This window comes from Antechinus flavipes, chromosome X, assembly GCF_016432865.1.
Source record: "Antechinus flavipes isolate AdamAnt ecotype Samford, QLD, Australia chromosome X, AdamAnt_v2, whole genome shotgun sequence".
In the NCBI taxonomy this organism is placed as follows: domain Eukaryota; kingdom Metazoa; phylum Chordata; class Mammalia; order Dasyuromorphia; family Dasyuridae; genus Antechinus; species Antechinus flavipes.
Genome location: NC_067404.1, coordinates 34,006,272 through 34,031,890, shown reverse-complemented (window position 1 = coordinate 34,031,890; position 25,619 = coordinate 34,006,272). Strand labels below are relative to the sequence as shown.

Sequence of the window (25,619 nt, the reverse complement as noted above, 5' to 3'; positions counted from 1 at the left end):
TCTCAGAAAAGGGAAATGGCTTTCCCACAGGCCCAAAGATGTTAGTTAAGGGTGTGAAACCAAATCGAAACGGAGGCCACTAATCCATATACCAGGATCCCGGCGGGCTGCATATTGACCGTTGGACACTGTAATGTTAGTTTCATCAAGGCTTCTTAAACTTTCCCCATTCACGACCCTTTTCACTCGAGAAACTTTGACATGACTCTGGGTATGTTGGTAGATAAAATAGATGTACGAATCCAACATTCGCTGAGAATGCATTGTCATCTTGCAACCCCCGCATTCAATTATGTGATCCCATATGGGGTCAAAACCCAGGGTTTAAGAAGCTTTGATCTAGGCTGTATTGTATTTGTATTTATTTTGTGAATATTTCCCAATGATATTTGAATGTGTAGTGAGTGGTACAGGTGACACAGATCCGAATACTATATTTGACACCTCTGATGCAAGTGGCTGAGCTGGTGGTTAGAGTTCTGGGATCCTAGAAACCATCCCCTCTCTTTATACATAAAGAAAGAAAAGGACCCAAATGACTTATCCAGGGCTGCCTAGCTAACCAATGTCAGAGGCCAAACTTCAACCTGAGACTTTCTGACTCCCAGACCGACACTCCGTTGACCGCTTAAGCCAAGTTCTTTCCAACTGGCCCAGTGGTCTTTCCTTCCACTCATACTGTTCCAAATTATCTCCATTTTGCATGTAGAAAAATGAAGCTCGATGCTTGTGATTTCCTTAGGGATCTGTAACAGATGGCAGCTACTTGGAAGAAAAGAGAGCAGCATTTGGTCTTTTCCAATATCACCAAAAGAAGGAGATTGTAACAACACTTGCATTTTAAAGAATATGATGAGCTCTACTCATAAGGGGAGGGAAGAACACAATAGGGAAAGAGGTAGAAAAAGAAGTTTATTCCCATTTTACAGATATAGAAACTGAGAATCCCAGAGGCCAACTTGTCCATGACATCAGAGCCGGAATCTGAGTAGACACCTCCAGTTGGAGTTCTTTCCATTATGAGACATTTCGTTAAACAAACACCTACCACGTGCTGGGGGCCTTGCTGGGGGGAGGGGGCCAGAGTGTGTGTGTGTGTGTGTGTGTGTGTGTGTGTGTGAAGGGGGTCAGGGGAGTGGGATTGTAATTGACCCTGTTTTTCAGTGATGAGTAACTGTGGGACTGGTGCTATATGATGATAAAGAGTCTTCCAATTGGTTGAAGAATTGAAAAGACTAATAATGAGCCAGAAATTGCTGAGCTGGAATTAAGTGTGATTATTAAATGAAACTAGGCAACTGGGAAGTGCAGTGGTTAGAGCACTGCGCCTGCAATCAAGAAGACCAGAGCTCAAATCCAGACTTAGATCTTTCCCGGCTGTGTGACCCTAGGCAAGTCACTTCACATGCCTGTCTCAGTTAAAATGGAGATAACAATAGTACCTACTTCCCAGATAATATTTGCAAAGTGCTTTGCAAATTTCAAGGTGTCAAATGAATGCTAGTTATTACTACGGTCGCCATTTTTATTACCATTATCATTGTTATTATATTAATGGTGACTAGGAAGCATGCTATAATCCCCTTGTACAAGAGGCTGTAATGGAAGAGTTCTGCTCCATGATTTGGAGTATGTTCTGGTCTGCTAACCACAACCTAATAATAATATTAATAATAATAAAAGCAGCATTTATGTAGTCACTTAAGGGTTTTTAAAGGTTGAACGACTTACCCAGAATCACACTATTATTAAATATTTGAGATCGTAATTACTGACATGGCCAAAGAAGGTGCACTTTTAAGAGCTGTCCTACTGTTTATAAATCAGAGAGGCCTAGTAGAAAGAAGCATCCTGAGCTGGGATCAGAAGAGCGAGGTTTTAATCTTAGCTAGGTGACATTGGACAAATCTTGTCCTCAGTTTACTAAATCTCTAAAAAACAAAGAGGTTGGAAACACAATCTCAAAGCTCTAAATATGTGCTGTTCTGGGTCTATGAGAGGAAAGTGATTTTTTGTCAGGAATATTTGAGTTTGAATCCTGGCCTAGACACTTACCAGCTATGTTACCTGGCATAAGTTACCTAACTTAAAAACATTGATATTTTCTATTTCTTCTTTTTATGGAGGGGGGGGGAGGATGAGGCAATTGGGCTTAAATGGCTTGCCCAGGGTCACATAGCTAGTAAGTGCTGTCTGAGGCCACATTTGAATTTTAGATCCTTCTGACTTCAGGACTCTCTCTCCACTGTACCTATTTAGCCTTTTTAAGGCTCATTTTTCTCATCTATAAAATGGGGGTAATAATAGAACCCACCATACAAAATTGCAGGGAGGATCACAGGCATTAATATTTGTAAAGAACGTCACATCATTTAAGAGAGTTAAGCTAATATTGTTACCAAGTCAGATGCTTTCCTAAAACGGACGCAAATTCTTGCCTGTAGCATTCTTTCCCAATCAACAGCCTTGTCTAAAAGGAAGATGATTAACCTGGCATGACCTGCTCTTGATGAAGCCAGGTGAATTCTCTGTATTTACCACCGGAAGATGCTCGTTATCTATGTCTACGTCAAGATTGTATTCTTGAATTTTGCCCAGAAAGAATACGTCGGCTCTATTCTTCCTCTCCCCCCCCCCATTTTTTTTCTAAATCAGGAGGATGCTTGCCTTCCCCTGCTCCTGAGACACCTTGTTTTCTCTCCACCATCTTTTAAAGGTCATTGACATCAGCTTGGCAACTGCATCTGTTGAATCTTTCAGTGCCTGAGAATGTCATTTACTGGGGCCAGGTGATGAACTCATCAAGAGTGACCAAATCCTCTTTTTCTAGAGCCTAACTTCCCTTGATATAAACTCTGTTTACATCTTTTTTCTTTTCTTTTTCTTTTCTTTTCCTGTCCTTTTTGATCCAAAAATCATTCTCCTCAGCAGAAAAATTAGAAGCCAACTATAAGTTGAACGGTTGGCTATCATTGCCTTTTTAATCCTCTGCCCGAATCCTAGCTTTTATTTCTCCAGATAGAGCTAAAATCCACAGTTGTGGTTCAGTCATTTTTTAGTTCGTCTGATTCTTCATGACCACATTTGGGACTTTTTGGGTAGACATAGACAAATCTTGGGGTAGAATACAGAGTGAATTTTTCTAGCTTCTTCTAATTCATTTTGGTCATATTACATTTAGGAGTAGTGGGGTCAAGAATTATTCCCAAAGCTTTGGAGTTAGCTGAACTAGGAATATAGAACTGTCGTGGGAATGGGGGCGGGGTGGAGAATGGTGAGAGGGAGGAAAAAGATGAAGGCAGCAAGGGGAGTGGAGACCAAATTTGGAGTCAAGTACAATCTGACCTTACTTCACCAGCCCCCAGTACCCAACTCCTGGAGCTGAATTCAGGTCACCTGACTTTCTGAATATGTCATTTGATCAGAAGTAGCTATAAAAAGAAGGAAAGAGGGAAAAGAAAAAGAAGTCTAGTCTTCCTATGGGTCAACAAGGTAATATTAAAAGATAAATGGAGTTTTAGAGATGATTATCTAGTCTAATATCCCCATCCTCTTTTTACAGAGGGGAGAACCCAGAGGTCTAGAGAAGGAAAGTGAGAAATCACTAAAAAGCCAGTGGCAGAATGGGGACTAGAAATTTTTGAGCCCCCCCAGCTAGTCCTTTTTTCTCTCATCAGGAGTTAGATAGTTAAGACTACTGACTTTTTAGGAAAGAAAGAAGAGGTCCCAGTTTAGACACTGCTTAGCTAAAGTCTGCTAACTGTGCTCAATCTTATCCCAGTGGGGGACAAAAAACCCAGGAAAATTGGAGCCAATTTAAAGCTACTCTTCAGTTGCCTTAGCTCACTATGGCTTAGATATGGGAAGACCAATGACTAGGCCTGGAAAGCAGCTACTTTCTGCCTCTGTTTCCCAAGTTTTATGTACTATTTCAGTATGTTTTCAAAGTTTTCCTCTAATTCCAATTTATACCCTGAGCAGAAAACACATCAGAACACAGTTTAGGGCTTAATCCTCGAAATAGAATGGTTGTTAGGGGACTGTTCCCTGTAGATTAGGAATAACATGAAATAGCACTTCACAAGGCCAGGAGCTGAATTTAAAAGGGAAAATGGTTCCCTTTTGGTTGGAGCAGTAACTAGTTTCATAGGGGTTCCGTGGTGGCAAAATTCAGATATGAACATCAGAGGAACATTTAATCCAGAAGGACTTTTTGAGGTCATCTGTTGTATTCCACTTATTTTTCAGGTGAGGAAACTGAGCTACAGAGATAGAAAATGACATAACGAAGGCTATATGCATCTAGTTAATAGAAGCAGCATTAGACAGACTCTATTTCACATGGTAGAGACTTATTTTTGGTTGATTAGTAATATTAATCTGCCCACCTTAGGTTGATTACCTTGCTTTATTCCATCCACAAAAAGGCGTGCTGTCATTTAATTTGAGATATATATACATCAAATATATATATCATCATCATCAGTCCAGTAGTTTCATCAAAAAGTACTCAGTGCTCATGCACTAGATTTCCCCAAAGCCAGAACATCCCTACAGCTTACTCACCAGGAATTGCTTAAACACTTTTATGGTATTCCCCATTCCCACCACCCCAAGTAAGTTCAGTCTGTGACACTGAGGTCACAGCCTCAAATCAATATTAATCTAGGACTATGAAAATAGAATATCACTCTGAAATATTAAAGTTAAGGAAACAGTGGCTTTACTGTCACCAATCATTTGGGCAATCTCCTGCTTTTCTCATTGAGCAGCCTTTTTCATAAGGGATTAGAAGATGGTCTCTTCAGTGGCCACATTTCTTTAAAATTAATCACATGATTTTTTAAAACACGGTATAGGAGCTGCCATATAGTAAAAGCATAAAGACATCATTTTGTTCAATGTCATCTTCCCTGGATATTCCTAACACATTAACAAACCTTGTTAAAATGTGAAGAACATTTGCCCCATTACCTGGAAGCTAAAAGCAAAAATCACTCCTTGGAGGCATCAGAGAAAATGCAAGAACCCCAGGAATCTGTCTTGGAGTTGGAAAACACCAAAACACCTTAGCAGCTCTCGGCTCAAACTCTAACTGAAGCAGAAATGGCCTTTGCAACAGTCCTGCAACACGGAAGGCCTCCCCGACTGACCTTATAAGGCAGCATATGCCGATGTTGGACAGCTTCCATTCCATTCATGCACATTAATGAGATGCCTACTGTGTACAGAGAGCTCTCTCTGCTGGGCATTCCTTGAGCTAAAAGTTGAGTCAAGTCTCCATGTTTCCAATCCAAGTGTTTGAAAGTTCTCGGCTAGACTTACTGTGATGTATATTGAGATACATGTCATTAGTAAGAGAGCTCTCTTGATGGGTATAGACTGAATATTGCCTTATGTTTTTTCCTCCTGGATTGGTTTCCTTCTTTGTCTTTCTAGAATAACTGTAGCAAAGGATTCCTCCAAGAGCTAGAGGCTGGTCTTACTCTGGCTTAAAAAAAATTGGACACACATATAATATACATATGTAAATGTGCTTATATATTCATGGATTAATTCATGCATAATACAAGCATGTGTGAATTTATTTGTATGCATGTGTGTGCATATATGTATGTATGTATGCATGCATGCATGCATTTATGTTGTGGTTCAGTCATTCAATTGTGTCTGACTCTTCCTGATCCCTTTTGGGATTTTCTTGGCAAAGATACTGGAGTGGTTTGCCATTTCCTTTTTAAATATGATGTATACATAGGTAAATACATATGTATTTTTGCACACACACATATATACATGTGACATATAGTATTTATATAGCATACTACTATATGTATATATTTATGTAGTATATATTGTATATAGTATATGTTGTATGTATTATACTTGTATATATATATTATGTAATGTAGTATAATATACAGTATATACTATAGCATATGCATACTATATATATTTACATATATACACATATGTATATATGTATAATGTGTTTGTACATCTGATATTTATGTGTCATCTACTATTGCATACATAAGCTACTGCATATATATAATATTATATATAACATATGTAATATATGTGTGTGTTGGTAATAATGTGTGTGTGTGTGTGTGTGTGTGTGCGCGCGCGCATCAGCCTGAGTCATTTTATTGATATTGGAAGCTCGCCGAGTGGGCATTAAAAGGTCATCATCAGTCTTTGATTGATGGTCAAAAGAAGCTATCCTGTCTGTATTATGCAGAGCACAGAATCATAGATTTCTAGCTAGAAGAAACTTTAAAGGCCATTGAAGCCAGTCCTTCATTTAATAGATCGAATCAGAGGCTTAGAGTGGTTCTTTCATTTATTTTATCAACCAACATTTTTTCAGCACCTACTCTATACCAGACATTGTGCTAACAACTAAAGATACAAGATAAAAGTCTCTGCCTTCAAAGTGTTCATTTTCTACAGAGGAAATCAACAAATATTTAGAAAAATAAGTACAAAATATATGCAAAGTAGATAAAATAAATTTCTGTAGGAGGTGGGCTTTTGAGCTGGGCTTTGAAGTAAACTAGGAAATCTATGAGGTAGGAAAGGCAGAAAAGCATTTGAGAAATGGGAGATCACTCAGACAAAAGTCTGGAGATGGGAGGTGGATGTAGGCTATGGAGAATAGAAAGCAGGCGAGTTTGTTAGAACCTAGGGTGCTACTGCAGTAGGCTTGAAAAGACCAATTGACGTCAGGCTGTAAGAGGCTGAATGGCAACCAGATATGTGTGTGTGTGTGTGTGTGTATGTATATATATTATTCTAGACATAAGAGGGAAACACTAGAATTTCTTGAGCAGGGGAGTGAGAGATGTGATTAATAGTTTCTCTAGATGAGATGAAAGAACTAGATTTTAAAAAAATTTCCTCCCAGAAAGCAGAGTGCTTATCCATTTTTCTTTAACACTGAGATAGCTAGGTGACACAGTGCTGGATGTAAAGTGTGGAAGGCCAGAGTTCAAATTCAGCCTCAGAAACTTACTAGATGTATGACCTTGAAGGAGTCACCTAACCTTTGTCTACCTCGATTTTCTCAAGTATAAAATGGGGATTGGTGTAAGGATCAAATGAAATCGAATTTGTAAAGTGCTTAGTGACACATGGTAGGCATTTAATAATGCTTGTTTCCTTGTTCCTCTCATTATCTCTGGCTGTCTTCCTTCTTACTGTTCAGAAGTAATGGTCTGACTCACAGGACTTTGAAGAAGAAGAGACTTTAGGAATCATATTGGCTGAAACTGAGTCCCGGGGATTGGTGACTGGTGACTATCAAAGTCATACAAGTTAGTGACATAGCCAGTATTAGAATGGCTTTCACTGAAAGGAAAGAGAAGACAAAGTCCTCAGCCCCAGAAACAATCAGTAGCATATGGGCAACAAATAAAGATTTTGAAAGAAGAAAGTAAGCAGAGGGCTCTACTGTGGCAGAGAATAGAGAGATTGAGGAGAGCCGTTAGATTTCTCTAGGCCTCTGTAAGCAGAAGATACAGCTGACTCTCATGGTTATATCTCTCTTCAAAAACTGGGCTTGGAAGTTCCAAGAAACCAATTTGCTCTTTCCCCAACTTCCTCTCCCTGTTCCGGTCCAATAACACACCATAATATACTAATTATGCACACTTCTTAGGCTCATTAACTAACTAAACATTTCCTGTGTCCTGATTTTTACATTAAACATAAAGTGGCCAGAGCTTGACCACAAACACACGATTACTTAAATTGGGACAGAACCAAACTTCTGTCCTAATTTTTGAAACTTGCTTAACTGGGGACTCCGCACTTTTATAATTGTATTAAAATATTTTGTTGGCTATAAGCACCATAAAACAGAGACCGGGACCATGTGGTCTTAAGGACTTAAAATCAAAAATAAATAAATTGTTTCTAACATGTGTCTGACTTCTCCAGAGACAGAAGAGAAGCAACTAAAACTAGAGAAAAGATCGTATCCTAATCCACTTTATCCTTTCGCACACACCCTCCAGGGGGAATCAAGGAAATCTTGAAAAAAAAAATCTTGAAAATTTAGCTTTGTCCTAATCTAGCAGGAAGAAGAGAGAAGAATGAACTGAATACCGATTCAACTCTCCCATGGTGACATCTTCCAGTGTTGGAAGTGCGAATCATTCCAGAGCCCCCCTGCTCATTAGAGCCCACAAGATGATGCCAATCGAGACCCCTTTTTTTTTTACCTTTTCAAGTTGGATCAATGTAGGATTTAACAAGGTCTCTCTTGAACATTCACTACTCATGTCTCCTCAAATACTAACCTGAATTATTCCTACAATCTGCCTTGTTTCCCACTGATATGCTGTTAAAAAGGACAGGAGGAAATCACTCAACTGAGCTGGGTCCACTACAAATTGATGTAACACAAACTTATCTAGGGGCCCTCACAGCAGCCAGGCATCTATGTTTGCTCTTCTCCAATTCCTCAACGTAGAGGCTGATCCTGATCCTTAAGATACCTTTTTTAAGTTCCCTGCAGAATCTTTCTCCTTTTCCTCTCCCTTCTCAGTTGAGGTCCACACTTTACACACCACTCAGAAAATAGAGACCAGTATGATCATCTTTTTCTTTCACTCCTTACATCATACAACCTTTGCCTCTTTTTGTATTCTCAATGCTTACCTCCAGGTCTGATATACAATAGGCACTTGATCAATATTTATTGATTGAGTTTTGATTCATTCCCATATTTCTCTTTTTAGGTTAAACATGTACAATGTTTTTTAAACACTTTGCCGTATTTTTCATGTTTTACCAAAAAAAAAAATCAGACCAAAAGAGGAAAGACCACAAGAGAGAAAAAACAAACAATAAAAGGTGAAAATAGTATGCTTTGATCCACTTTCAGTCTCCATAGTTCTCTCTCTGGATGTGGATGGCATTTTCCATCCCATTGGAAGTGTCTTAAATCACCACATTGTTGAGAAGAGTCAAGTCTATCATGGTTGATCATTATAGTTTTGCTGTTGCTGTGTATAATGTTCTCTTGGTTCTGCTCACTTCACTCAACATCAGTTCATGTAGATCTTTGCAGGCTTTTCTGAAATCAGTCTGCTCATCATTTTTATAGAGTAATAATATTCCATTCCATTCATATACCATAACATTCAGTCATTCTCCAACTGATGGGTAGCCACTCAATTTTCAGTTCCTTGCCAACTATAAAAAGGGCTGCTAAAAACATTTTTGCACATGTGGGTCCCTTTCCCCTCTTTTATTCTCTCTTTGGGATAGAGACCTGTCATTCTCTTTTTGACATAATCCCTTTCTTTCTCCTTTATTCCGGTATCTGAAGAGGAGGTGACTCTTTTCTTTGCCATGACCAACACTGGATTCCCTTCCTCTTCAGCAAATTGCCCTCCTGACCAATCCCCTTTCTTTTCTTAATCTTCAATATTTTCTTACCTAGTCCTTTGCTTTTTGCCTACAAACAAAATAGTAATACCTACCCTGGTGTCCCTCATCTTTTAAAAGGAATCCTCAATAGATCTATCCATTTCTTCTAGTTAGACTATATCTCACCTCCTTCCCTCACACAAACTCCTTGAAAGGTCGTCCATACTCTTTGCTGTACAACCTTTTCTCATTTCATCCTCCTTTCAGCCCTTTGTAATATGGTTTCCAAGATGCCAAAAAGGACACTGTGCAGCTCTTTCCGAAGTTACTAATCTCAGAAGTGTTTTGGTACTGACCACTCCCTCCCCCAATATGACTTCTCTTTTTTCACCCTTCTATCCTTCCCATATCCTATTCTTCCCTATTTTTCTGCAGGGTAAGATACATTTCTATACCCCTATTGAATATGTATGCTATTTCCTCTTTGAACCAATTCTGATGAGAGTAAGATTCACTCTCTCACACCCTCTCCTTCCCCTCTTCCCCTCCCTTGTAAAAGCTTTTTCTTGCCTCTTTTTATGACAGATAATTTTCTCCATTCTACTTTATATCCTTTCCCTTTCTCCCAGTGCATTCCTCTCTCTCTCATTAATTTCTTAATTTTTTAAAAAGATGTTATCCCTCCATATTTAGCTCACACCTGTGCCCTCTATCTATCTACATATATATATATATATATATATATATATCTTCCTTCTAACTGTCATAATAATGAGAAAGTTCTAATGAGTTACAAGTATCATCCTCCCATAGAGGAATGTAAACAGATAAACCTTATTAAATCCCTTATGATATCACTTTCCTTATTACCTCCTTATGCTTCTCCAGAGTCCTGTATTTGAAAATCAAATTTTTCATTCAGTTCTATAGTTTTTCATCAAAATTGCTTGAAAACATCAAATAACCATCAAATTTTTCTCTGAAGGATTATATTCAGTCTTGCTGGGTGGGTGATTCTTGGTTGCAATTCTAGCTCCACTACTCTCCGGAATATCATATTCCAAGACCTCCATTGCTTTAAGGTAGAAGCTGCTAAATCTTGTGTTATCCTGATTGTGGCTCAACTATATTTGAATTATTTCTTTCTGGATGCTTGCAGTATTTTCTCCTTGACCTGGGAGTTCTAGAATTTGGCTACAATGGGAATTTTCTCTTTTGGGATCTCTTTCAGGAGGTGATTAGCGTATTCTTTCAATTTCTAGTTTATTCTCTGGTTCTAGAATATCAGGACAGTTTTCCTTGATAACTTATTGAAAGATGATGCCCAGGGCTCTTTTTTTTTTATCATGAATTTCAAGTAGACCAATAATTTTGAAATGATATCTCCTGGATTTATTTTCCAGGTCAGTTGTTTTTTTCCAATGAGTTATTTCACATTTTTTTCTCTTTTTTTGTTTTTGCTTTATTGGAACTTGATTTCATAAAGTCATTAGCTTCCGTTGCTCTGTTTTTTAAGGAACTGTTTTTCACAGTAAGCAAACCTTTTTTTTCCCCAATTGGCTAATTTTTCTTTTTAAGGCATTCTTTTCCTCATTAGCTTTTTGTATTTTCTTTTGCACCTCTCTCAATTCTTTTCTTGACTTTTCTTCTACCTCTCTCACTTGACTTTCAAAGTCCCTTTTGAGCTCTTTCATGGCCTGAGCCCAATTCTTATTTTTCTTAGAGGCTTTGGATTTAGGAGATTTGACTTTGTTATCATTTTTTGAGTATGTGTTTTGATCGTCCTTTTCACCATAGTAAAATTTTATGGTCAGAAATTTTTTCTGTTGTCTGCTCGTTTTCCTAGTCTATTACTTGGATTTTAATTCTTTGTTAAAGTAGGGCTCTGTTTCCAGGGTGGAGGGTGCATTGTCCCAAGCTTCAGGGGGCTTGTGCAGCTGTTTTCAGAGATCCTTCTAGGAATCTGACTGCAAGCACTCTTTCCAGCCTTGGAGCTGTGTCCCCACCCACTATAGTTGTAAAATCTAGTATACTAACTACTCAGGTTGGGGCCAGGGCTGTGCTGGCTTGGCCTGTGTTTGGACCGCACACCAGACTCCCACTCCATGTCCACAGATCCTCTCCGCTGACCTTTCGAGTCCTCACTGGTGTTCCTGGGCCAAGAGGTCCAGAAGTCTCCAGCACTGCTGCTGATTCAGAGCTCCCATCTCATTGATGCTAAGGATCCAGGCTGGGGCTGATGCAGAGCAGAATTTGGGACGGGGCCAGGGCTGGGGCCAGGGCTGCACTGGTGGTATGGCCTGTGCTGGGCTCGCACTCTGGTTCTACAGACCTTCTCTGCTGACCTTCCAAGTCCTCTTTGGTGTCTCTGAGCTGAGAGGTCTGGAAGCCAGCGGCACCACCATTGATTCAGGGACCTGGCTGGGACTGGGTCCAGGGCTGTTGTGGTGTGGCCTGTACTGGGACAGTACCTGGATTCCCAACCTGGTGTCACAGGCCTTTTCTGCTGATCTTCTAAGTTTCCTTGAGCTCGAAAACGTCTACTCTGTCTTTTTGGGTGTTCTGAGGCTCTAAAATTTGTGTAGTCATTATTGAAAGGAATTTGGAGCTGTTTGGGGAGAGAGGCTGGGCGAGTTCCTGCCTTTACTCCTCCATCTTGGCTCTGTCTTTCAAAGTTACTCATCTCCTAATTGTCAAATTTCATAGTCTTTTCCTCAGTCCTCAACCTTCCTGACCCCTCTACAAAATTTAGCACTCTTGACCAGTGGCTTCCAATTCAACTAGAAACAGATTTCTGTGAGCTACATGTTAACTTGGAAGACAATGAATGAACATGATTTTCTTGTTGCTATTTTGATTTATTTTGTTAAATATTTCCCCAAAGCTTTGCATCTGCTTTCATGAGATCGTGTCACCTTTTCCTCTTGCATAAGACCCTCTCTGGCCCTTATCATTTCTTGATCAGACTATTTGAATAGCTTCCTAATTTTATCTCCTTACCTCAGATCTTTCCCCACTTCCTTCCTTCCATTACACAGTTGTAAAAATGATTTTTTAAAAGTTGGACTAATTGCAAATTATCCTACTTAATACCTTAACCTTTTCCCAACATTGGTTCATCACACCTTTTCAGCTTTAGTACATATTAATATTTAGTACAGAACTAGTAGTATGCATCTATTTTATGCCAAATCAACTTTCCTACTTTTTCTGTGTATACAACGGCCATCTGCCATGTCTTTAAGACTTTTGCTCTGGCGTGTTCCTCGTGCCTGATACGCACTCCCTGCCTTCTCTTACATCTCTTATCTTGTTTCTTTTGAGACAAAGTTCAAGCTCTAACTACCTATTGGACATGTATTTCTCTCAGTAACAACATGAAATCTTTCCCGATTCCCCAAGCTGCTTAGTGCCTTTGATCTATTTTGCATCTCTCTAGATCTTAATGATAGCCAACAAAGAAGGACATCAAATGAAAAGCTTATAGAGTATTTTAGGTGTTTGAAAGTGCTTGAAGTATTATTAAATAATAAATAGTAACTAACATTTATTTGGTACTTACCTATGTGCCAAACACTGCATTAAAAGCATTTTACAAATATCATCTCCCTTGATCCTCCTAACAACCCTGGAAGGTAGATGTGACTATTGCAGATGAAGAAAAAGAGGGGAAGTGACTTGTCCAGAGTCTCACAGCTAGTCACACTATCTGAGGCTGGAGTTGAACTTAGGTCGTCCTGATTCCAGGCACAGTGCAAGTACTGCATTGTGTTCAGCACATGGTAGGCATTTGATAATGTTTGTTGATCGATTTGACAGATAACAGACTTCATTTGGAGTAAAATATACAATTTGGGGGGCAGACATGGCTAGCTGGACCCTAGGAAGGGGGCTAGATAAGAAGGGAGAGCCTATTGTTAGCAGTCTGAAAAAGCCATCTTCGGGACACATTTTATCACATAGAAGAAAGATATGTCCTGTTTGGCCCAAAATGACTGAACTAGGAAGTGAGGGGGTTGGGGAACGCAAAGCAACAATGGACTGTTCAAAGGTGGAATGGGCTGTTTTTTTGTAACTACATTCCCGATACATGAAAAGACAGTTTTCGACTTTCATTTTTGTAAAACTTTGTGTTCCAATTTTTCTCTCTCTGTCTTGTACCTCTTCCCTCCCCGACACAGCAAGCAAAATGATGTGGGTATGTGCAATCCTTTTAATCATATTTTGATATTTGTCATGTTATGAAAGAAAAATCAGATCAAAGCAGGGAAAACCTACAAGAAAGAAAAAAAACAAGCTATCAAACAACAACCAAGATAAAAGTACCATTATGATTCAATCCACATACAGTCTCCATAGTTCTCTCTATGCATGCAGATGACATTTTCCATCCCAAGTCTGTTGAAATCGTCTTGGATCAGTGTATTGCTGAAAAGAGCTAAGTCTGGCATAGTTGGTCATCACACATAATCTCGCTGTTAACTGTGTACAATGTTTTCCTGGCTCTACTCACTTCATTCAGAATCAGTGCTTGTACATCTTTTCAGGTTTTTCTGAAATCAGCCTGTTCATTTGTTACAGAACAATAATATGGAAGGGGCGGCTTTGTGAGGTGGTGGGTCCCTGTCACTGTAAGGCCTTCCAGCAGATGTTGAGGTGACCTTGTAAGGGATATTCAGGGCATTCCTGCTGGGGCTGGACAAGATGATATGATTCCTTGAGGTCCATTCATTCTAGCACTGAGCTTCTATCTGGAAGTAGGAGCAGTTCAGTCTTCTGGAGGAGAATCAAATGTAGGAGATATCTTCGAGATTCCCCTCATTTTGTAAGGGAGGAGAAATCCCACTTCCTTCTGGAGGGGTTAAATGGCTTTTTGGTAGAATCTGGTTTTGTATACATGACCATTGGTTTTGCCAGTGGAAAAGGCATGGGCAGACTGGCTCTGAAACAATGGGTTCAAATCCCGCCCTCCAATTGCTCATCACATGTGTTAACTTGCCTCATAAATTAAATTCCCTGGGGCTTCAAGTTTCTTTATCCAGCACCTGCCACTTCCACCTGTTTCTTCAAATTAAAAAATTAAAGATTTGGAACTGATCTCCGGCACACCCCTCCCCCAGTTTTAGATCTAGAATCCTAAAATCTTAACTGATTTCCTCGGGAGCCTGTTCTCATCTCGTAATATCAAGGATTGGCTCATTGAGGTCCACTCAACATGTGATTTTACAATCTTATGCGGACCCTTGGCCATAAAATATCTGACTTCATCTCCCAATGAGATTGGCTTATTTACTGGGCATCTGGTATGAGCATGGGCCTGGGGTCAGGAAGATCTGCTCAAACTCTTTCTCAGATACCTACTAGCTATGAGATCTGGGGCAAGTTCCAACGTCTGTTTGCCTCAGTTTCTTCAACTGCAAAATGGAGATAATATAGGACCTACTCCCTGCTATGAACTGAGATGATATTTGTAAAGTACAGAAGCACAGTACTTGGCATACAGTATGGTCATATAATAATAATAGAATATGATGATTGCATAAATGCTAGCCATTATTATTATTACTGTAGACTTTAGTGTTTTGCTTGGAAAGCAGATGGCAGACATAAGATAGATATATGGGTAGATAGATAGAATAGATTTATATATACACATAGGAGAGGGAGAAAGGGGATGGGGAGAGAAGGAAGGAGAGAGGGAGGGAGGGAGAAAGGGTGGGAGAGAGAACAGAGACAGATGGACAGAGAGATAGAGACAGAGGGAGACATCTCAAGGAGTTTTGTATTTTAAGCATTTAGAAAACATGATTCTAAGATGGGATGGTTCCATAGGCTTAGACTGAACCCCTGGGGCTTTTGAAGTCCAGCTCCACTCTCAATTTATGATCATCTAAGTGAGGTTAGCCTCAGAGTTCTCCATCTGTTACAGGACAGGTGATTTCTGCAGTTGCCATCAGCTCGAGGCACCGGGCTCATATCATCGCCGGCCGTAGATGCGGCTCTTTCTATCCTGGTTTGGGGGTCCCCGGTACCCCTGTACAAGCTGCCCCCACCTGTAGCCATCCTGTCCAGACAACGTCCCCGCTGAAGTTATATTACTGGTGGAATACTACTGTGGGGACTGGATGGCTGGAAGCAGGGCAAAGTTCCAGGCCCAACTTTGACTCCCAAGTCAAAGAGGAGGACCTGAATCAGCCTAGAAATATGCAAGTGTCCCCGGACCATAGAAAAGGATCATTAACAACCAGGTAGGAATCTCCCAGCACAACAATTTAAACAGCAACTTCTTAGATGCCTTCATCCAGACTCAAGAAGGCTTGCACCTTTCATCAGGAACAGGGGAGTGGATTGAATTCAGCACAGCCTGCCAGTGGTGCCTTAGAAGGTAGACCTGCCTAGCCTGGTATAGCGTCAGGATCCATTATTATATAAAGTCTTTTCTCTCAACTCTTAACTTTCTTTCTTAAGAAGCAGGCCTTAGATTCAATCTGTATTCACTAGCTCAATTCTGTTCTCAATTCTACCTTTCTTTTCTCAATGTCCTAAGTGAAGCTTAAAGGAACATAATTTTCAAGATGTTAGCTCAACTGTCAGTTTCCTAATCTCACATCGCTCATCCTCTAGAGATCCAGTGGGCGACAGAGAAGCCGACTAGAGACAAAGTTTATCCCCCCTCATGTACCAGTTGGCACGCGGAGACCCAGAAACTCATCAAAACACCAAAATTGCTTTGTTTCTTTATTTCACGGACAATTAGGAGGTTTCTTAGAGTACCAGAAAAACAGATCCAACATATTTGAGCCAAACATGCAAGATGTCCAAAGATCTGCAAAACCTCCATAAATATCTATTACAACAGAAAATCATACATTTAATATAAAATTCCCAGGCTTTTCCAAGTAAGGGGGCCGCCAAGCCCCTAGATAATAAACGACCCAAGATGGAGCAACTATGGGTAGGAGACCTCCTCTCCCACTCCTCTCCCCGCCCCAACCTCTTGGGCTTGAGAACAAGCCTTCAAATCTTAAACTATCTAATAATTCCCTGGAAATGCTGCCAAAATACATATGGAGCAGTCATTCCATTCCCCTATCGGGTTCCCTGCTTACGCCCCCCTGCTTCACAAAATAGCCTCAAAGGCTATTTGTTAGAATTTCAGAATTTAGAGCTACAAAGACACCCAGAGGCCTTTTCTTTCCAATAAGTGAGGCCCGGTTCACATGAGTTACACAGCCAGGATTTAAACTCAGATTTTTTAACTCCAAGTAAGTAATTCTAGAACTGGCAGGCGATGTTTTCCCCGACAGCGTCCCTCATGGTCGGAAAACATATAGATGCACATCAGAATTTTCACCCCAAAGGGCAAGAATAGAGGCCAGTAAATCTTGGAGCCGGGGCCAATTTCCTGCCTCTGCCACTATACTCCGGTGCGACTGGGGCAGCCAATCAGTTCAACCCTTTATTTTAGGCCTCACCCACGTGGTCTCTGATTGCCCTTCTAGCTCCACATCTACGAAACTAATAAAAACAATGACAAGAAAAATCATAAACAAAAAAAGCAACAACAAAAACCCATTATTAAAGTCAGACCGACAATCATAGTGACTTTTGCTTAAGCCGACTGTGATATGTTAACAAAAGAAAAGCCTTTTGCTGCTTGTCCCTTAAAAGCTGCTTCTTAAGCAAATTTCATCTGGGAAAGATCAAAAAAGAAAATGGTAGAGAGAAGTGGTCCTTTTCCTTGGTATCACGGTATGGAGGGTGGGGTTGGGGGAGAAGGAACCATGTGGGAGGGCGAGAGATAAACAGGGAAAAGACAATGCTTTGGCAAATGAAAGGCAGCTTCTGCCCCCTTCTCTCTCCTCCTCCTCTTCCTTCATTTCCTGCTCTCTTTTTCTTGCATCCTTCCTTCTATCCTTTTCTTTCTCTCCCCCTCTCTCTCCCTTTCTTTTTTCATCTCTTCCCTTGTCTTCTCTTCATTTCTCCCTTCTTTCTCGCCTTCCTTTCTTCTCCCCTTTTCTGTCTTCCCCCATCCCCTTTGGTTGCCCCCTCCCCCTCTCACTCATTCCTCCTCCCTTTCATTCCCCACCTCTCTCCCCACCAGCAGTTCTCACCTAGAGAACCCACTGGGGCTTTTCTGTATTTCCACCATATCCCCAACCCTTCTTCATAAATATAGAAACAGAGCTTCGTTCAAATCCCACTTGATGACAATGGATGGCATTAGAACTTTTTAAAGGAAGTCGCTAACTGAATTCAGCCTTCTAGAAATTGAATCCTCATGGCAGCCACTTGGGAAGGATCTTTCATAGGCATGAATCAACTACCAATTAAAAAAAAACCCTTCTAGGGAAAGCACAATACAATATATAATAACAACAATATAATAATCACTCATCACTCAGTTTATACACACTTCTAACTAAGGAAAGTCCTCACAACAATTGATTCCCTGTGAGGTAGGGAAGTTTAACATATAAGCTTGTGTAATCCCCAATTTCCATCCACAGTGTCCGTATCTTCCAGCATCGAGCAGTTACTGGGACTCGGAGTCCTTGACCATTTGTTAATACGGCAAGAACTGTGGTAAAAAGCCTCCGTCAAGGACTTGGGAATTATCATTCATGTCAACAGGATTCTAGTTTCATCATCATTTACCAGTAGATGAAAAAAAAAGGGGATGGGAGAAGGGACTGGAAAAGAAAAAAAAAAACAAACAGAAAACATATCCCATTATTATAGAAAAAAAGGAGATGAGGGGATACAGTAACCTGCAAAAAAAAGAAAGAAAAAATTTTTAAAAAGACCTTGCTCCCTTGCCTGGACTAGACTGCCAAATCCACAGTGATTTTACTTCAGGTGCCCCACCTTGGCCTGTCCTGGTCCAGATGGATCTAGCCTATCGGCAGCTTTGTTTATCCGAAATGAATGATTTAATCTGGTCCTGAAATCCTTGGTCCATGGCTACTGCCCGGCAACCTCAAGGTGGTAATCAGCTACCCTGAGTGACTCAGTTGTTCAGTTGCCTACATTCTACATTAGCCAATGGCTCCATAGAACCTACAGAGTTTTGGATTCAGGAATAACAAAACAGATCCCAAAGGGGTTCCCTAAGTCACCAGTGTGGAAAAGTCCTGAGTTATACAGTATTTACAGAAAAAAGTAGGTCTCATCCCTTCCACTCCGCCATGCTGCAGTTGGCCCCAGATGGGATTAGGGTGGAGGGGATGAATCGGATGACCCATTAGCACCAGTTTGATGGGGAATTAATTTGGCCTTAGCAAAGGCTCCAAGGTAAGAGTCACATTTGATAGGAAATAGATGCTCCTCTTTCCCTAAGAGTCCAAGAGCACACCTCTGGCAGCAATAACATCCAGTAAATATGGGGCATATCCCCTTTTCCGAGAGCAGAGACTTGAGCACCTGAAGGCTTTGGAAAGGGGGAAATTGGGCCTCTTGGCCAGTTGGTTGCTCAAGAAAGCATAGTGGCTTGGCAACTGGCCAAGGAGGAGGAAGAGGAGGAGGAAGAAGAAGAAGAGGAGGAGAATGAGGGAGGAAACAGGGGTTGCTTCTTCCCTGTTACCAATATGTGGCAAAATAGCTCGAACACAATCCTCTCTGAAAACACATTCACAAATTACAATTCTTGAAGACAAACCATGTGGTCTGAACTGCTACTTCAAAATCCACAGAAAAAGAAATATATGACTAAATTATGAAGCACAGAGGAAATAATGAAATTTTTCATTTGGAGCTGGAAAGGGGGCACAACATACCCCTCACTCATTCTCCAAATCCCCAGTTTTAGCAAGAGAGAAACTTGAGGGCCCAGTGAGGGGAGAAACTACAAGCCTATCCCTTTCAAAGCTAGTGTTCCTCCCCATGTCTCCTAGAGGAGGCCAGAAGAAATTTTTAAAAAATGGTTGATCAAAAAAGACTCTAGGACTGTCCTCAGATCTTCCCGAAAGCCACTGGATTGTGGTCATTTCACCAGAGTTTCTCCCTCTGGGCCCCTTTTGTTGACCTTGCCCCCACTGCCCACAGTGAGCTAAGCACACAGAATCTGTCAGGGCTGGTAAGTCCCTGGCCATGTTCCAAGCTGGATCTGCTAGTGCAATTTTGCTCTACTGCTGTCCCTAAATTTACACCCAAGCTCCACCTCACCCCGACTCCCAATGTTGACGTCATTTCCCTCAAAGCTTCTTGAAATTCTGGAAAAACAAGAACCTCAAAACCATTTTTAGGCTCTCTACAACAAATGTCTCAATTATAAAAAGAGATACACAAAACGTCCCACTTTGAGGGAAGGAAATCAGATACTTACTATCTCTTACAATTCTGGAAAAATGACAATCTCAGGTTCCATATAAATGCAGTTTAAAAAAACAAAACAAAACACAACCAGGAAATGTCTTCAACTGTGTACAGAGCAATCACCTCTACTGTCCTATCTTCCTCACTCCTGATTCAAAGCCCCATATACATCATACTCCAAAGATAGGGAAGGGAGCGAGCCCAGGGCACAGGAGTGGGTAAAGGCTGTGGTGGGCAGACTGGATATTGTAATATCCAGTTAAGTTTCAAAATACAGCCTTGATTCATTCCAACCCCTGGGCAGGCTCCCCCTCCCCCAGCACACACACACATACTTCTGAGATCCCTAAAAGCAAGAGAGATTGAGTAATTCAGACCAGAAGGAAGAAGGGAGCCCCTGTGGTGTTCCTAGCCTCTGTTAAGAGGGTGCCTGCTGGGGATCAGGGCCTGTTCAGATGGTAACGTGTTGTGCAGTTTCTCTGGGGCTTCTGGAACACAGCTGGGGGGGAGGAGGCCCACCAAAAACCTGCTCCTCCCCCCAATATCCCCGGGGTGGGGGAGAGGCAGAACCTGAATATTCTGAGGTTTGTTAAGCTTCTGAACAGCTTCTTATATCAATTAAGTTCTTGCATCATTTCCATCCATTAGAATAGTCACAGGGCCTTGTAAAAAAGAAGGTGCTCAATAATTGTTAGATTTGTCAGAGCTGACAGGTCACAGGGGTGGGGAGAAAAATATAGTTCAAGTTAGCTGGCTGGCCAGCCTTTGCAAACTGATGCTCTAGAATCTTGGGTGTGTGTGTGGGGGTGACTGTTCTAGTAGCTGACAGACAGGTATGAGGCAGAAGAGGTCTTGAATTCACAAAAGCACCATAAATATGATCCCTGAGCCCCATGAGGGATTCCCTATTCCAATCCCCAGTCCTTCTGAGGTCTTTGAGGCTGGCATCCCATTTTCCAAGTCAAAGGGAAAAAAAAAAAAACATTTGTCTTCAGCCCAAATTGTGGTTGAGGGATCCCAGAAGTAGCTGGGAATAACACCGGGCGAGCATAAGTCTTTACCAACCAGCCGGAAAGTCAAAAAGGTGGCCCACAGAACGGGCACTTCCTGAGTTGGTGGGGATGGGCATCGGAGACGATTGGCTCACGGAAACCATCTGGCCCTGGGCTCTCAAAGCAGAGTCTGTTTTTTTCCCAGGGCCCACCACTGTTTTGGCAGTCAGAGCTACCATGGGTTTTTCAAGTGAATGTTCAAAACCCATATAAATTCAGATTCTTCGCCAAACTCTAAAAAGCTGGAGGCTGGGGGAGGGGAGGTTGATTGAGGGTTAGATATGCTAGTAAAAAAATCTCATTTTTTACCACCACCGGACTCCCCTTAACTTTAGGTTCCTTTGTGGAATTTAGTAAAAAAAAAAAAATACAAGAAATGTCCAGAAGCCTCGGTGGCGGCACCCCCTCCCCTTGACCAAACATAAGAAAGATCATTCAAATAGTTAAATCAGTTGCTTTTGGAAAATGGAGGGAAGACTAGTCTAGGGAGCCAAACTGCACCTCCCCCCCCCACTTGCAGAGCAGATATGGAATAAGTCATCGATACTGGAGCTCGAAGTCCATTCAGGAGGCAGCTTGCAGTTTACCAGGATGTGTGGCCACCATTGGCCGAAGAGACCTAAGGAGGAAGCAAAGAAGGTAGTTTGGCCGTTGGGACCTCTTATCCATCTTTCTCTGTATTCCCCACCCTACTGTGACATTAATTACCTTAAAGGAAGAATCTGGTGCAGGAGACTTTCCCTCTAAGTGGTACAGGGAAGGGGTGAACCCCACTCTATCTCCGGCACCCCCTGGTGTGGCCCAGATGACAGCCTCCCTGTGCCCTTCCACACTGGCATAAGGGCTGCAGCTCGAAAATTTGTGAAGATCCAGCTCGGTGCATTCAACGGGGGCATGGGCCCAGCACGACTGTGTCTCCGAAGCGCAGGAGGGAAGCGTCAGGGGGTGCCCCGTTGGATCGGCTTGGGCCTCCGAAGGCGGGCAGGTATGGATGAGGGCCTGGGCGGCGTCTGCGGTGCCGCAAGCCAGTTTCCTGGGATAAGGCTCAAGGTTGGACTGTAACTGATGAAGCCGCTCACTCTCCTTCGCTCTGGATGCTGGACTGTCAGCCACAAACTGAACCGAATCCTCAGGGGCTGGAAACAGGAAGCCAAAGTCAAAGGCTCGCTCCCACAGATCAGACAATAGGACTCGATTCCAACTAGGGCATCTCATGCGCTCACGACCGGGCATCTTGACGGGTTGGTCATTACAGGTACAGAACTGACTTGTCCCCTCTATAGGACAAAAGCTGGGAAATGGAATCCCACCCAGTCGTTTCGCCACCAGCCGTATACCCTTCACCCTTCTTTTTCACTTTCGGAAAGTCTTTCTGATGATCACACCTGAGCTGGGAAGTAGCTGGCTCCAGGAACAGAACTCTGGGAAGGGGCTCTGATTACTAACCTTGAGGAGAAGGCTTTGGTCCACCAGCCAAAGGACTTATAGCCGGTATCTACAAACCTCCTGAGCTCAAGTGCTTTGGCTTTGTTAGGGAGCTGCCACACTATGTAAGTAACCCTCAGGAATTAAACAGAGGAAAGTGACACTCACCTCCATTTTGTTCGACAACAGGACCGATATTCTTCATGCCCAGCTCTCTGCTGTGGCATAGACCTGCATAATCAGAAGCCTGAGATATTTCTCTCTGTCCCCGAAAGTCTGGAGATCCAATGAAGCCTGCAGGGGAAGGAAAGAAGGGAATGAGTGAGGAGGAAGGCAAGCAAAAGGAAGAGGGGCCTTCCTCTATTACTCTCCTCCTTCCCAACTTATAGCTCCTACCTGCCGACAGTGGTGATAGCGGCTCTCCAAGCCAGGCTTTTGTTTGTGTTTAGTATATTAAGATAACAAAATGGCAGTGGCGGGGGTCTCTATGCAAAGGAGGGGTGATGAGACCTATCGGCTTTGTTACTTCCGAGTTACAAGTGACCGCTTGATGGCAACCTCTAGGGACAGTTTACTAGTTAGGCTCAGGGCCCAGGCTTGGATGGTGGGCCCAGTCCTATTCTCTGGAGCCAGTCTGGCTTTTGGTCCAAATATAAAGATCTAGACTAGTGCTGATTGGTTGAGCTCTGAGTCAACTGTAGGACTTCATCCTCTGCTTTTCAGAGATTGGGACTTTTCCTCATCCATTATGACCAATGGAGGGAAAGGTTAGAAACTGTATCAACATCTGACTGATCTTCACCTTGGGTCTTATCCCCGTACCCAGGATTGCAGACAAGCCAGTGTGTTGGAAAGGACTAGTTCACATAAGCTTGAAATCGGGGAACCCGAATGAAACTTTGGGTCCTCCAGGTACCTCATTTCCCCTTGTTGGGCCTCAGTTTCCTTATCTGTAAAATGAGGTTGGCCAGGATTTTGATCCTGAACCTCTGGACACATATTCCACCACTCTAGGTTGTCTTTGATTACAAATTCAAGGATAGCCAGTTCCACTTTACATAGAAGGGAATACGATTTCATTGTCTTTCTTTTCAGTGACATTTTTTCCTAATGGTTCAAGACACTGATTAATATGCTGCTACATATCTACTTTTTGCATTATTTTTATGTTATAATTTATATTACATTTTACATTATAATTTACATTACATTTACGTAGAAGGGAATACGATATGAATGTGTTTTGAAAATAAAAAGATATTTTTTAAAAAAATAAATATTGATTGATTGACCGATGTTGTTTCCCCAAAGTGGAATGTAAGCTTCCAAAAGACAAGGACTTTGTACACCCAGGGCCTACTCAAGGAACTGGTACATAGTAGGTACTTAGATAGTTAAACATTTATATAGCACTTACTCTATGCTAGTCACTACTAAGCATTTTGCAAATATTGCAAATTATTACAAAATATTACAAATAGTATTTCATCCTTACGATAAGCAAGGGAAGTAGATGGTAGTATTATCCACGTTTTTCAGAGGTGTGGCAAATGGATGTGAAGTGACTTACCCAGGATCACATATATTTTTAAGCTTTTTCATAGATAATTTTCAGCATTCAGCAACTTGGTGTTCCAATTTTTTTTTCTCCCTCCCTTCTCTACCCCCTCCCCTAGATAGGAAGTAATCCAATACAGGTTAAACATGTACAGTTCTTCTATAGATATTTCCACAATTCTCATGCTGCACAAGAAAAATCAGATCAAAAGGAAAAAAAATGAGAAAGAAAACAAAATGCAAGCAAACAACAACAAAAAAATGAAAATACCAAGTTGTGATCCACACTTAGTCCCCACAGCCCTTTCTCTGGATGCAGAAGGCTCCAGAATCACACACTGAATTCAATTCTTCTCAAGTCTGGGCCTGGGGGCTCAAACCACTTGCACCATCTAGCTATCCCTGCTTGCTGTTGGACGTTTTTATTTCCAGAAATCTTTTTTTGGGGGGTGGCATTTAGTAGCACTGTCTAGTAGTAGTGACCAAAGACATATATGACCTCAAGAATTTATTCTCTTAGATTGTGTACCTTCTTGGTCTTTTTCATTCAAGAATGAAAATGTCTGGATTTAGTGGCTGTTCCAAATGGAAGTCCTATCAATCTTTGGCTCATTTAAATTGCCCTTCCTTGATTATTATCTTCCTTTGATAGATGAGGCTTTGAAAAGTTAGGATACCCTGCTAATAACAATATAGGCTAGGTCTGAGTCTTGAGGGTTCAGCTGCCCCAAGCTGGGCCCATCTTGCTGCTCCTCAAGTCTTGCTTATAACAGTGTCAGGCCCTGGCTTGAAGAGGAAAGCCAATGCTCTCTATTTAGAGCCATTTTGACTCAATTGCCTGCTTTGCAAGAAAAGACTGTGACTCAGCTGGAAAAAAAATGGAAGTCTGCCCTGTTCTTAGCTCTCCTGGAGAATCCAATCTTTTCTCTGGTGACTTACTTGTACAACCTTATAAGTGATACTTTGCTTGGCAACTCTTATTCTCGTCTCCTGCTTGCTTCCCACACCTAGCACTCCATTGGCCACATGGTTCCACCTACGCCATCTTGTTCATCTCTTCAATGCTTTGACATTGTACCTCTCTGACTGTCTTTCAAGCAAGGCCCTAGCTTCTCCTGTCAATGTACAATTCTTGGCCTTAAAGTAGCCAGGATCAGGTGATATAGCATTGATAGGGACCTTCGAATTCACCAGACCTTAGCCTCTAGCTTTACCAATGAAGAAGCAGGCCCAAAGAGGGAAGCGTCAAAGGTCACACAGCTAGATGCGTCCCTCTGCCTTTGAATCCAGCATTCTAGTCACTCAAAACTTAGGGTATCAGAGCTGGAGACAAGGGAACTTCCATTTTCTCTCCTATAACTCTTTGTGTCATCCTAGTCTTTTGCTATGCAATCACCCACCTCCCAGCATTCCTGGTTGTCTTGTCATATATGGGCCTTAGCCCTCCTGTCCCCTCTCCCCCATTAAACTCCCTTAGGGCAAAAACAGGGACTTTTTTTTGAAAATGACTTAAGGTTCTTGGGAACACTGACACGTTCACTTTTGTTTGCTAGGCCCTGGGGATTCAAACAAAATGAACGTTTGAACTGTGTCCCAGATCTGATACTTATTGGTCACCCACGATTTCCTGATGCAAATTTCGACCATCACTGTTTTACTCCTCATTTTCCTTGACCTCAACAACTTTGGGATAATGGCAACCACCTCTTACTACGGGACTTCTCTCGGTTCTCAGCCTCAGAGATGCCATGTTCTCTTGAGTCTATCTCTGTCTCTTTAAGGCAGTTAGGTAGGGCCAAGAATAAAGTGCAGGATTTGGAATCAGGAAGAGCTGAATTCAAATCCTGTCTCTAAAACTTCCTAACTGGGTGACCTTAGGCAAAGTCACTT

The 25,619-nt window shown here is 41.7% G+C and overlaps 1 protein-coding gene across 2 annotated transcripts in view; it reads right to left on the bottom strand.

Moving 5' to 3' along the window:
• Positions 1-16,106: 16,106 nt before the first annotated feature.
• Positions 16,107-25,619, bottom strand: part of EDA2R (ectodysplasin A2 receptor) — a 31,257-nt gene continuing 21,744 nt past the window's right edge. For both annotated transcript variants that reach the window (XM_051967933.1, XM_051967932.1), the window contains exons 6-8: positions 22,341-22,466; positions 21,456-21,883; positions 16,107-21,366 (exon numbers count right to left, since the gene is read on the bottom strand). In XM_051967933.1, the coding sequence (XP_051823893.1) occupies positions 21,331-21,366; positions 21,456-21,883; positions 22,341-22,466 (590 nt within the window). In that variant the 3' untranslated portion in view covers positions 16,107-21,330. The remainder of the gene's footprint in view (positions 21,367-21,455; positions 21,884-22,340; positions 22,467-25,619) is intronic.